This window comes from Erythrolamprus reginae, chromosome 11 (genome assembly GCF_031021105.1).
Source record: "Erythrolamprus reginae isolate rEryReg1 chromosome 11, rEryReg1.hap1, whole genome shotgun sequence".
NCBI lineage: Eukaryota > Metazoa > Chordata > Lepidosauria > Squamata > Dipsadidae > Erythrolamprus > Erythrolamprus reginae.
In genome coordinates this window covers 21,335,444-21,349,864 of record NC_091960.1, presented here as the reverse complement: position 1 = coordinate 21,349,864, position 14,421 = coordinate 21,335,444, and the positions used below count along the sequence as shown (strand labels likewise).

Here is a 14,421-nt window from a genome sequence, read left to right as displayed (position 1 = left end):
TAGAAGCAATTTTTCCCATAGGAATCAATGTAAAAGCAAATAATGCATGCAAACCCATTAGGAAAAAATAAAAGCTCGGAATTTGAGTGGGCGGAGGAGGAAGGAAAGGAGGAGGACAGTCGCTGCTGAAGGAAGAAGGTGAGGTGAGGGGAATCAAAAAAATCCAAAACTTTAAGGCTTAAAAAAAAAAGAGGGACTGTGAGGTGGCAAGGAGCATGAGCCTCCCATACACTGGCTGCTGCTGCTGCTACCTGCTGCCTCTTCCTTCCCATGCTGAAGGGCTCCCCTCTCTTCTTGCTCACTCACTTTATAGCCAGTGCCCTTTCTTCGCTATGGTGACTCCTCGGCTGCCCAGAACAAAGGGAGCATTTCTTTTCTCTGGGCACTGACAGAGGTTTATTCCCTGTCCAAGCGCCCAGAGAAAGGAAAATGTTTCATTCGCTATGGACTGCCAAACCCTCCTTAAACGCCACCGAAAGGCTCCTCTGGCAGCCCGAGATGGCCGGGTTTAAAGGGAATGGCAGGAAGCTGGCCAAGCCTTCGAGCCGCTCAAATTTCCTGGGAAAGTTTTCCGGGCTCGGGTTCTTAAGTAGAAAATGGTTCTTAACTAGAGGCAACTATGCTAGGTGATTTTCAAGACCAGCAAACATTATTGAACATATTCCTGGATCATCTCCATAGAATACAACAAAACAGATAGTTTCAGGGAGAGAAAGTTCACATTGTGAAATTAATGCATTAAGTGAATATGTGTGAGTAATATGCTTTGCTTAAATCTTATCTTGGTTTCAGTAATATTGGGTAAGATGACCTTGGTGACTACAACTTTCTTTGAGTAACGTATGCATAGATATTAGATAAAGTCAAAGCTGGTTGATCAAGGAAGTTTCTAACTTTTTCCATAGTTTTACTTAGAAGATAGCATCAAATTCTGCTTTGAAATCTCTAAAAGCCAAATAAAGAGAGGTTGTGTTGCAGGAGAAGTTATTTCTCCAATGTATTGCTCAAATGTAAGGCACTTATCAATAATGGATCAGCTAGGTTGCTCTTTTGTCAGCAGGTTTTCTTGTTCCATCCAATACTAAAATTTCCATTGTAGAAGTGCTGCACTGAGCTTGCTGACTGCGTTAAGAGGGCTAATAGGTCTATAATTAACAAGATAATCTATTTTCCTCTTTTAACCAGAATTGAATTTTTTTCAAGGAGGAGTTAATAGCCACTCACAGATCAGAATTATGAGGGAATTTCTGTGTTTTTTAACTACTGTAAATCACAGTTGAAATCATGAAGCCCTTCCCCCAATTTTGCAGGTAGCAAAAAGACTTGCAATATTTCCATTTGGAAAGGGACCCATTTCAGACCTAGCCATCACACCATTTAGGAATTAGATGGCTAATTACTACCTGCTTTCAATAAGTTTCACCATGGGACAATATATTTTGAACTTGAGGACTGTTGTTAAGAATTTGCTTTCAAAATAATACTGTTGTTTTCATTATTAACAACCATTTCATCAACGTTGCTTTTTTTCTCCTTTTCCAAGTGATAAACTGTGGGGATCCTGGAGTACCAGCCAATGGCATCCGAATAGGCAATGACTTCACCTATAATAAGACTGTCACATTTCAGTGTATGCCAGGTTACATGATGGAGTCCGAAAGAGCTTCTACTTTAACTTGCACTAAGGACCGTATCTGGAATGGGACAAAACCTGTCTGCAAAGGTAAGGCCAATATAATTGCACATTAGAGCACATGTGGAATTTCCCTATAGTTTACACCAGTGGTGATTTTTTTTTACCACCAGTTCTGTGGGCATGGCTTGGTAGGCGTGGTTTGGCTTGGTGGGCGTGGCTTGGTGGGCATGAGAGGGGAAGGATACTGCAAAGTCGCCATTCTCTCCCCACTCCAGGGAAAGAATACTGCAAAATCCCTATTCCCTCCCGCAGAGTGGGAGCCCCCATAATGCATCTGTCTAGCCAGAGGTGGTAATTGCCGGTTCTCTGAGCTATTCAAAATTTCCATTACTGGTTCTCCAGAACCTGTCAGAACCTGCTGGATTTCACCCCTGGTTTGCACCTGTGTTCTCTAAACCTTGGTGACTTGGAGAAGTATGGCTGGGGAATTCTGGGAGTTGAAGTTCACACATCTTCAATCCACCAAGGTTGAGAAATGTTGGCCTAGAAGTAGGGGTATCAAATTGGCAGTCCATGGGCCAGATGCATTATGTGCAGATCATGCCCACTGCAGATCTCCAAAGGGAAAAAAATGTCATGATACATCTCATGATGGCAACGTGACAGGGCAAGTTTGACACCACTGGTTTAGACTAGAGTAAGGGTGGGCAACTGTAGTCCTTTACAACCTGTGGACTTCCACTCCCAGAATTACAGAACCATCATGGCTGGCTTGGGAATTCTGGGAGTTGAAGTCCAAAGATCATAAAGGGGCCATAGTTCCCCATCCCTTGTCTAGAGGAATCTGTTCCAGCCAGGTAGTCTCCAGGTAGGATAAGGATAGATAGGATAAACCATAAAATCCAAGTAGAAAAAAAAATATTTCCCCCTTTCCTCCTTACTCCTTTACTTCTTCAATTTGTTGAAAGTGAATTAGCCTTAGAAAAACCAGCTTGGGGAATGTCTCATACAGAATATGCATAGCTGCACTAGGTGATCAAAGAAGGTGTGTGTGTATATTCTGTCTTTCACTGTTGTTCAATTGCTCCAGTACAACTTCCCATGCTTCTGACCAACATCTCAAAAGAATTCATCTATTATATTACTGCTAGAACAGTAGGAGAGTTTTGTTTTTAAGAAATTGTTGTAGAAATTTTTCCCCCTTGAAAAAATCTGGTAAAAACTGTCCACCAATTTCTTTAACCCCAAGGGGTTTGGGTTCTTTTAAGAATCTTAAATAGACCTTTTATCACCATTTCTATGATGGCTCACATTATTTTGAATCCCTGTGGTCAATGGAAATCCAGGAAGGACTGGTTTCAAGAATTAGACCTTTTGCATAAATTGGGATTAGAGGTAAATTCAGAAGCCATATATAAATTAGTTTGGTAGCACATGGAAGCACATGATTCTAAAGAATCTAGAACCGTGATGTAAACTGTGGCACATATGCCACAGGTGGCACATGGAGCCATATCTGAGGGTACATGAAGCATTGCTCTATGTCAGCTCCAGCATGCATAAACACATTGGCCACCTTGTTTTTGGCCTTCCCAGAGGACAGGGAGACCATTCTCAGCCCTCCCCAGGCTTTAGGAAAGCCTCCAGAGCCTGTGGATGGCAGAAAACAAATCCAACAGGGTTAATGGAAGTTCAGAAATGAAATGTTGAGTTTGGTGTGATTTTCTCTCCCTAGCCATTGTCTGCAAATCTCCACAAATTGTTTCCAATGGAAGAGTCATGGGCTCAGATTTCAGCTGGGGCTCAAGTATCAGTTATACCTGCCAGGAAGGCTACCAGCTTTCCCTAGCTGCTGTTTTGACCTGTGAAGGAAATGGATCCTGGAGTGGAGAAATCCCACAGTGTTTTCGTAAGTAGACAGTTCCAGCTGGACAAGGCATGAAGTCAGAAGCGGTGTAGTTGGGGCTTGTTATGTTATAAAGACACATCCATCACAAACTTTTATTTATTTATTTATTTATTTATTTATTTATTTATTTATTTCAGTTGGAAGGGACCTTGTAAGTCTCTATACCATTTCAGACAAATGATAGTCCAAACTCCCCTTGAAAGTCTCAAGTGTTAGAGTATTCACAACCTCCACAGGCAAGCTGTTCCACTGGTTGCTGGCTCTCACCATCAGAAGATTCATCTTTATTTCCAGGTTGAATCTCTCCTTGGTCAACTTCCATTCGTTATTCCTTGTCTGGCCTTCTGGTGCCTTGGAAAACAGCCTGACACCCTCCTCTCCATGGCAGCCTCTCCTGTATTGGAAGACTGCTATCATGTCTCCCCTGGTCCTTCTCTTCACCAGACTGTCCATCCCCAGTTCCTGCAACATCTCTTCATGTGTTTTAGTTTCCAGTCCCCTTATCAACTGGGTTGCTCTCTTCTGCACGTCCTCTAGAGTTTTAATGTCATTTTTTAGTGTGGTGAACAAAACTGAGTGCAGTACTCTAGGTGTGATCTAACTAAGGCTTTATAGAGTGGTATTAGTACCTACCTGGTCCTAGATTGTATCCCTCCATTAATGCAGTTTAGGATTGTATTGGCCTTTTTGGCTGCTACTGCACCTTGCTGGCTCATATTTAGTTGGTTGTCCACTAAGGCTCCAAGATCCCTCTTATAGCCACTGCTATTGAGTGTGGTTTCACCCAGTTTATATGTATGTCTAAATCCTGAACCTAGAATATTACTACTACTCCCACCAGTGTCAAATTTGGTTAGTTCCCCTTCTATTCCCTCATCTAGGTCATTAATGAAGACATTAAAGAGTACTGGGCCTAGAACAGAACCTTGTGGTATCCCGCTGCTTACTTTTCTCTATGTGGACTTGGACCCATTGAGGACTACTCTTGTTATCTGCCTGGTCAAAATCCAGGATCCAGTCTTTAGTGGGAACCCATCAAAAAATAAAAGCTGTTTTGCCATTGTAGCTAGAGACTATTTTTTTAAAAGAACAATACAGAGCACCATGCTACTTGTCTGAATGTTGCTGTGAACCAGAAGAATCATAAGAAGGATTAGCTGCTCCCTGCGGGGCCCAGAGGAAAACACTTAGGTGAAATGTTTTCTGGTTTATTTATCCCATTTTACACAAACCTCTTTTCAGTTGCATAAGGTAGTTGGATCACATTCCACTAAAATGCTCACCCTATTCCCACATCTCTTCTGATTGTTAAAAGGGCCTCTACTGGCAAACTTGAACTAAAACACTCCCAAAGTCCTTTTCCCACTCTCTACTTGAATCAAGCAAAATGAGCCTGTTTTCAAATTCAGCAGAAGACCTAAGTCCTGCTGGAAAATTTGGCCTTTGTTATCCAAGAAGTATTAGAAGATGCTCTTAAGCCTCTTTGGAGGAGAAGTCGGAAAATCAAGGGGTGTAATGAAAGGAAAAAGTTCAGTTCATAGTTTTAGCAGAAGCGAAGCTAGCCTGCAATTATGTGGAATTTTTGTGTCAGTGCTGGTGTGTTAAGACGCTCTTCCCACCAACCAGACCTTTGGAAGAACATGAGTTTTTGTCTGGCATTTCTTGTTCAATCTGCTGCAGAAAAAACCAACAACAACCAGCCTTTCCTGTTCAATATAGGGTCATATGGTGCTTTGCCTTTATACAACGGAAGATCTGTTTTTGAATTCAAGCAAAAGCTTGAAGCTAGCCTTCTTTCTTCTCTCAACCACTCTGCCAGGAGAGTAGATTAAATATCCACTGACAATATATGAAACACAGCATGCAGAAAGAAGCTAGCCACTCTCTTTTGCTAGCCAGGTTACAAATGTCCTCTAAACCAAGACTCATAGTTTAGAATAGGGGTCTTCAACCTTGGCAACTTTAAGACTTGTGAACTTCAACTTGCAGTTGAATTCTGGGAATTCAACTCAGTCAGCAAAGCTGCCTGAAGAATTCTGGGAGTTGAAGTCCACAAGTGTTAAAGTTGCTAAAGTTGGAAACCCCTGCTCTAAACTGTGAGTCATATAATAGCCAGAGTACCATGGATATTTTTCTAGGAGTCAGTGAGGGTCCATTTTTACTTTTCTAACTTTTATTTTTACAATTATAAACAAAATGTTGATACAAACTCCTTTATTTCCAAAACTGACCTTGGATTCTGTATAAACATCATAGGTATTCTAAGAAGATCACAACGATGGTTCTTCGTTTTCTTTATATAGCTCCCCACTGAGCTGAGAAAAAGACAAATGCAAATTGAGACAAAAATTTAGAGTTTGCATTCCAAAATATTGGAATTTTGTGATTATACAACAACAACACCCCAAATTGTGACAGTTCATAGTTACCATTTTCCTTGTAAAAAGGAAAACATCCTCATGATTTGAGTGGAAACCACACAATCTGTTTTACTGAAGCTTATTTAAGCAGGACTGGGGACAGACCACCAGGTTCTGCCCACTGAAGTAGGATACAAGCAACCATTTTTTATGATTGTATAATAAATGCTGATCAGTAATGTTCTGCTTTTAGTGAAATAATAAGAATAAAATGGAGATTGGCACGAGACCATTTTTGTGCCCAGTTACATCCTGATTCCCATCTGAAAACCCAGAAGCTGGGTTTTACCCAGAAGCTATAAAGGCAAGCAATTCAGGAAGTTTCCTTGAGCGTTATTATTTTATTTATTCACTTTATCAAGTACGTATTTGTAATATACATAGATATAACATTGCTTATATATATAAGATGGGTACTGATAAGAGGGAACATTAAGACAGGGATGGTAGGCATGCTGGTGGGTTTATGACCACTTAGGGATGGTAGTGCAGTGGTCATGGTTCAGGTTTTGTCTTACTTCTTCATCTGCACACCCAAAACATATTCAAAATGTTATATTTCTTTGCTGGTCCAAAAGAGTCAGTTAGGGATCTTGCGTGCACCAGACATAGGATGTTACAAGAAGTTGGTGTTGTTAGAGATCTTATCCCAATGAAATATCTCTCCCTGAAGTCCTTTGACCATTCTTTTTGCAGCTGTCTTTTGTGGCGATCCAGGAATCCCAGCAGATGGGCGGCGGGAAGATCGAGGTTTTACTTACCGCTCCTCTGTCTCATATTCCTGCCTGCTACCATTAGTGCTGGTGGGATCAGCTCGGAGGTTCTGCCAGGCCGATGGATCATGGAGTGGGACCCAGCCAAGTTGCATTGGTAACAAAGATTGGACTTTATTGGGGAACAAAATAATAAAAGTAGCTCTGCCTTTTCTTGGCAGGGTTAGGAAGTGGGTTCCTTTCTATTCCAGAAAGTTTCCCAACTTTTATTACTTAATATTCTCTGGAAAGCTCCCACCAAAATAGTATTCTGATCCAATCCGAAAACGGGGGGCGGGGTTTAATGAGAAAAATAAACAAATAACCATTATTTTTTTCACTTCAATTTTCATTTCATTGTGTTCAGAAATGTTCAAATTAGTATACTAGTGAAAAAAGTTTTCAAAAAGACCATTCCAGTAGCTAGAACCAATCTTTTTAGACTCCGGGTCTAAAAGGACCCGGAGGGTAACGAGTGTATAGTAAATGCGAGGAGGGTACCAGGGTTGAATGTTTCGATCATGTCCCCCCTTTTCCTTCCGTCCTCCAGATTATACAGATTGAGTTCATTAAGTTTTTCCTGATATGTTTTATGCTTAAAACCTTCCACCATTCTTGTAGCCCGTCTTTGGACCCGTTCAATTTTGTCAATATCTTTTTGTAGGTGAGGTCTCCAGAACTGAACACAGTATTCCAAATGTGGTCTCACCAGCGCTCTATGTAGTGGGATCACAATCTCCCTCTTCCTGCTTGTTATACCTCTAGCTATGCAGCCAAGCATCCTACTTGCTTTTCCTACTGCCCGATCACACTGCTCACCCATTTTGAGACTGTCAGAAATCACTACCCCTAAATCCTTCTCTTCTGAAGTTTTTGCTAAAACAGAACTGACAATACAATACTCAGATTGAGTATTGCCCAAGTGCATTATTTTACATTTGGAAACATTAAACTGCAGTTTCCATTGCTTTGACCACTTATCTAGTAAAACTAAATCATCTGCCATATTACAGTCTCCAGGAATATCAACCCTATTGCAAATCTTCCCTACCAAACCTTCCCCTATGTCACTCACAAAGATATTAAAAAGAATAGGACTCAGAACAGACCCTTGTGGCACATTGTTTGTAACCAGGCTCTACTCATAATACTCACCATTAACAACAACCTATTCTATTCTATTCTATTCTATTCTATTCTATTCTATTCTAGAACAAGAAGAGTTCTCCAGAAGAGCTGGAGTCTACATGTTGTGCCTTTACGTTTGTGCCATGAAGTATCTCACTGAATAGAGCAGAGTTCTCTCTCTCTCTCTCTCTCTCTCTCAAACACACACACACACACACACACAGACAGACACACAAGTGAATTATTAAGCACTTACATTTGTTTGTTCTTCTTTTCAGATGCAAGTGTTACAACCTGCATGGATCCAGGTGTGCCCCTTTTTGGAATTCAAAACAATTCCCAAGGTTATCAGGTAATATATGATCATATCCCCCTCCCTCCTTTCTTTTCTTCTATGCTGTGCCCTGGACAATCTTCTTTATCTATGTAATGTAGACGAAGCTGCTAATTTGTCATCCTTAATCCAGGGGCTGAATAGATGCATTCTCCTTTTATGCAAAACACAGACAGTGATGATCTCTCTTTGGAGAATTGTTATCTCTTGATTAAGCTGTTTTTGTGAGGGAGACAATAGGATTTTGAGAGGTGTTCCTTGATGATGCTTGTGCTTCTAATGGAGACAGAATCAAATAGACTTGCTCCCTTAGTAAATAACAAGGCATCCCAAGCTGGAGGACATCTATGCAGGGAATACCCAATTTATAACTCAGATTGAACACACCGTTTGGATTGCAAATTTGAGCAGCCATAAAATGGGTCATCGTTATGACCAGACCCAATTTTGTGACTTTTTTTTTGTGGCAGTCATTAAGTAGTTGCATAAAATGAATGCTATGATCATTAAGTGAATATCACATTCATTAAGTGAACCCGTTTTTTGCTATAGAAAAGTTGTTGCCAGAAACAAGGAGGAAAAACCCATTTCCTGAAAAAGCATCATCAATTGAAATCATGTGGGATGCTGAAAATGGCCATAAATTTGGGTCAGTTGCTGAGCAACAAAAAATGTGTGCTCATGTGACCATGAGTGATATAGGAAGTTGGGTTTGTAAATAGCTTTTCTGGGGTCCATATAATTTTGAACAATTAGCAACCACTCATAAGTCAAGGATGGCCACTAAGAGTCAACACTGACTTGACGGCCCATAACCAGCTCAATCAAAGTGGATATGAACACAGGAGATTCTAAAATTGAACTCCCTATCCAGCATACAAGAGGATAGTAGCTTTATGAAAAAAGATCAACAATCTTTTCCATGTTGTTAGCACCACTGCCTAGTCTCATATGATGGGGCTATCCCTCCCTTTCCCCAAAATGAAAATGGCCAAACATTTGTGAGTTTATGAAATATATTAACAGTCTCCTCTTTGAGAGGCTCCTGGAATTTCATGAGATTTGATCATATCATAAAAATGAATTTTTCAAAATATGTGTGAAAAATATGTGTGAAAAATTCACTGTTTGGTTAGAATCATGAGCTTAGAATATTCCACATGGCAACATTTTATTACATGTTCCACTAGTGGTTTTTTTGTCTGAATCCCAACTTACCTTTCAAGTCTGAGTCACTCAAGAGGAAAAGGAGCTTCATCGCATTGGCTAAATCAAGTTCAGACCTGGCTTGATCACTTTTTCAAGGATAGGTCTGAGCTCGGAGGGATAATATGTGAGATTGAATTACCTGTATTTATTGGTTTGTTTGTTTGTTTATTGGAAATTTTCAAACAAAAGCGAATAAGAATAAGAAAATAAAAATACAATGGCAGGGTGGAGGCACACCCCTTCTACTGACCACTTAAGTATGAAGTAAGGTCCACCGAAATCAATTTCTGACTGAAACAGATGAGATCTTCAACTAGATTAGTTGCTTTAACTAGATAAGTGGCTATATTCACTCATGCTATATTCACACAACCTGCTAAATTTGCATGGTTTCTCATTGCAATAGGTTGGAAGTGTTATCTTCTTCAAGTGCCATAAAGGATATCTGCTGCAAGGGTCCACCACCAGAACTTGCCTTCCAAATCTGACATGGAGTGGAATTCAACCAAACTGCATCCGTAAGTCTTAGCTTCCTTGGCGGTGGCAGAACAGTTGATGCCATTAAATCTCAACCTCAGCCAGTGTGTGTGTGGACTTCAACTCCATATTCCCTCAGCTAGCATGGCTGGCTGAGATATTCTGGGAGTTGTAGGCCATATATTTTCAAGTGGCTGTGGTTGAGCACTGCTCTGTGCTACGAATCCAGGTTTGCCCTATGTACTCAGAGGGCAGATCTTCATTTTTGCTGCCTGGATAGATAATGTGGAAATGAGAAAATGCAAACCAGCCTGCACAGATGAATCCCAGAAAGCAAGGACAAATGAAATGTCTGAATGCATTGTTTCAGAAGATGCTTCCTTCTGAGTCAGGACAGATCATGGCTATAGACAGGCTTCAATCTTTACCCAGCCAGCAGCCTTTCCCAATCTAGTGCTCTTCGGGTGAAATATCTGACATTTCCAAATAAACATCAGCAACCTGCTGGGAATTCTGGGGGATGTAGTCCAAACAGATTTGGAGGATAATCAGGTTGGGAAAGCTATCTTCTGCCCTTCCTTAGGCCTGGTAATGGTGGGTCCATGAGATGCTTTCCTCCATGTCTTTGCAGCACACAACTGCAAGGAACCGGATACCCCAGCCCATGCCAATGTGGGTGCTCTGGACCTGCCTTCGCTGGGATACACCTTGATCTATTCGTGCCAGAGTGGCTTTTATCTCACTGGAGGATCAGAGCATCGGACTTGTAAAGCTGATGGCAGCTGGACAGGGAAGCCTCCCATTTGCCTGGGTAAGCAAAGCTGCCAATGGAAAGACAGCTCCTTGTCTACGAAACATCTTCTTCTTTCCACTCAAAATTCATCTCTAGCATTTCAGCCAAATCACTCTTGCTTCTGTCCCCAGTTTCCCAGACCTAGAGGATTAAAAACTGCCTATTTTACTCACCATTCTCCACTTGCACTGCTACGGAGAGTCCAATCATGGGTTATTCTTCAGCCTTGCTGGAAGGGACTGAGTTAAAAATTAGCATAAATAACTGGTCCACCCCCTTTGTTACCCTTCCTGTGCTAGTCTAAAAAACTCAGTCATAGTGAAGGGACATATGAGTAGTTTCTCCTATGACTCTTATAGTCTAGCCGCTAGATGTTAGAATTTTCAATGTTAAAATAATTAATAAATAATTTTTAAACATTTAAAATGATTTGATCTAATGAATTTTTCCTTTCTCTTCTCTCTTTCAGATCTTGAGAGGTGATTGTCTCGGCGGGATGGGCCCCTGCTCTGCGGAGTAAGCCTGCAGCATTGTCACCCAGGTCGGAGCCTCTTCCCTGCGAGGGTACCGCTCCTAGGACCGGGAGTCGCCATGGAAGGGGGTCCCCGACCTGCGTGGCCATACCCCACGGAAGCAACTGGATGCCCAGCGGCTAGAAAAGACGGAAGGAAACCGGCAAGCCGAGATTCAAATTTCCCGCCGAACTCACCATTCCAAAAGCGACGGAGATCACGATGAGCAGCCGGCTCGGCAAACGGCAATTTGGCAGGTGCGAAGATGGCGAGCTACATAGGAGGCCGCCATATTGGGTGTTACCCATCATGAGACTTCCGCCCGCCATTTTAAAGTCGGCAATGACGCCGCTGTTTTCCCCAGAGCGGGAAATCGCCCGGACATCCTGTCACAAGCAGGAAGGGGCAAAGCAAGTCTGGCGGCGGCCATTTTATTGCCAGATTTTTGCTGATTCGCATCACCGCTGCTAAATCCGGCGCCGCAGGGTCAGTAAACGACCTATATTATTAAGAATGTCGGATCCTCCTCAACAAGGGACAGTGGAACCTCCTGCCACTAAACCTAAGGAGAAGTCTCACTCCTCAAAGGCGAAATCGAAGAGTTCACAATCCTCTTCTGCACTGAAGGAGGCTGAGAGGCGCATAAAGGCACTCGAGGAGCAACTGGAGGCACAAAGGCAGGCCCCTGGTCCTCAGCCAAATCAAGGTCAGACTATGGGAAATATGGCCAGTACTACCCCCACGAGACTCCCAGAAGGTACCGGTTTAGCCACAGACAATGACTGGTCACCAGATAGATTGGGGGGGCCTTCCCACATACCAGACCTACCAGGCCCTGAATTCCACAGGCCTTCTTCCTCCTCATGGCACATGGCTTCACAACCACAGCCAACAGCCACGTTTACCCCTACTGCAGCGGGGCTCCGCTCCTCCCCAGAGACCTGGCAACGCTTGCCACCTGCCTTGCAGGATATGATTGCCTCCGCTTATTCCCATGGCATTGTAGCAGGGGCCCAACAATATTCTAATGTAGCCCCACCTACACCTTCGCCACGTCCTCCTCCTCCACAGAGGAATATATGGGCAGCTCCAGTCCCCTCCTCTCCTGAGCATGACTCCTTCCAGGAGGATTTTAGAGGCCAAGGCTCAGATCCAGATGATGGCCTGTCAGAGGATGAGGGAGCACCACCAGAACCTCCCACCTACGCTGGACTGTTCAGACCCTCCATATTTCGTGTCTTACTTAACAAGGTGAAATTGGTAGTGACACCGGGCACAGAAAAACCTTCAGAACCAGCTGCTGCCACTCAACCCGCCAACAGGGTGCTCTCAGAGCCCCAAAAGGAGGCAGATCTCATCCCTGCTCCACAGCTCTTCTTGGACAATGTTAAGCGACCATGGCAATACCCAGCGGGAGCACTGGGTCCAATGGCCTCGGAGCGTAAATTCTACGCCTTCGAACCAGAGCTGGAGAACCTTCTCGAATTTCCTTCTATAGATGCTCCAATTGCAGCTCTGGTGTCCAATGCGCTCGTTCCATCCGAGCTAGCAGATGGCCTGAAACCAGAGGAGCGCAGGGCAGAGAACCTGAACAAGAAAGCTCACCAGATGACGGCCTGGGCCCTCAAAGCAGCTTCAGCAGCTTCATTTTTTAACAGGGCCTCAGTCCTGTGGCTCCAAGAAATGATTACGAAACTGGGACCAGAGGACGCTCGCTTGAGGCAAGACTTAAACAAATTATTGGCAGCAGCGGAATTCTCAGCGGACGCCACTCTTTCCGCCTCACGCTTCTCCTCAAGGGCCCTAGCAGCAAATCAATCATCGCGCCGTCTGCTCTGGCTCCGCACGTGGCAGGCAGACTCCAAGTCCAAATGGCGCCTGGCCTCGGCCCCCTTCGACGGAGCAAAACTGTTTGGAGAGTCTCTGGATAAGGTCCTCATAGAGGATAAAGATAAGAAGAAGGTTCTGCCACGAACCTATAGGAGGCAGGACAGACGCACCACCCCTTACTACAAGCGTCAACCCTTTCGGACCGACGCTTCCTCCACCAACCCCCAGGGTGGAAGGTCGTACACACAGGGGTCCTACTCACAACCCTCTTTCAGATCAGACAGGGGCAACTTTGGAGATAGGAATAGACAATTCCAACAGTCAAGGAAAGCCTTCAGAGGCTCCAACAGGGGCGGCTTTCGTAGAAACAAATGACTCCGCAACTCCCTTTCCAATAGTAGGACGGTTGCAACACTTCACCGCCTCCTGGGAGTCTATCTCCTCAGACACCTGGGCGCTCAGTACAATAGCGCAAGGCCTGACCATAGAATTCATTCAAAAGCCCCCGAGCAGGTTTCTACAGTGCCCAGTCACTTTCAACAACCACAAACGCAACCTCCTCCTCCAAGAAGTTCATCACCTCTTGGAAATCAGCGCCATAGAGAGGGTCCCGACACATCAGGAGGGACAGGGGTACTACTCTATAATATTTGTAGTACCCAAGGCCTCGGGAGGCTGTCGCCTCATTCTCAACCTCAAACAACTAAACACGTACGTAAAATACCGCAGGTTCAAAATGCACTCCTTGAGGACAATTCTGACAGCAATACGTCAGGGAGACTGGCTGACGTCAATAGACCTCAAGGAGGCATACCTGCATGTCCCAGTTCACCCCAAATACAGAAGATACCTGCGCTTTTGTTTCGAGAACCAACATCTACAATACAGAGCCATGCCATTCGGGCTATCATCTGCCCCGCGGACTTTCACAAAAATCATGGACATTCTCACAGCAGATCTACGAACCCGTCCATTACGCCTCATGGCGTATTTGGACGACGTCATCATCCTCTCAAGCAGCCCATCGCGGGCTCAACAGGACTTGTCAGAAGCCATGCAGACATTGGAGTCTCTCGGCTTCTCAATCAACTACCAGAAAAGCCACCTGACTCCAACCAGGTTCCTATCACACCTGGGCACCAACATAGGCACCTTGTCCGGCAAGGTTTTCCTCTCACTAGACCGCCAGAACAAAATCCGGGCCGTGATATCAGAGCTACTACACGCCCGAACAGTACCACTGGCATTTCTATCCCAGATATTGGGAATGCTCATATCTTGTATAGACATTGTGCCCTGGGCCAGGCTCCATGCCAGGCCTCTACAGTGGCTCCTTATTCCCTTCCAAAAGAACCGGACCAGTCATTCTTCAAGACAGATACCAATTCCTCCGGACGTCCGTCACTCCCTGCCATGGTGGA

The 14,421-nt window shown here is 43.8% G+C and overlaps 1 protein-coding gene across 1 annotated transcript in view; it reads left to right on the top strand.

The window, feature by feature from the left end:
* CSMD2 (CUB and Sushi multiple domains 2) overlaps nucleotides 1-14,421 on the top strand; it is a 930,229-nt gene that overhangs the window by 895,804 nt on the left and 20,004 nt on the right. The window contains exons 59-64 of the mRNA XM_070764517.1: nucleotides 1,544-1,723; nucleotides 3,372-3,545; nucleotides 6,662-6,835; nucleotides 8,124-8,197; nucleotides 9,795-9,906; nucleotides 10,497-10,676. Of these exons, the coding sequence (XP_070620618.1) occupies nucleotides 1,544-1,723; nucleotides 3,372-3,545; nucleotides 6,662-6,835; nucleotides 8,124-8,197; nucleotides 9,795-9,906; nucleotides 10,497-10,676 (894 nt within the window). The remainder of the gene's footprint in view (nucleotides 1-1,543; nucleotides 1,724-3,371; nucleotides 3,546-6,661; nucleotides 6,836-8,123; nucleotides 8,198-9,794; nucleotides 9,907-10,496; nucleotides 10,677-14,421) is intronic.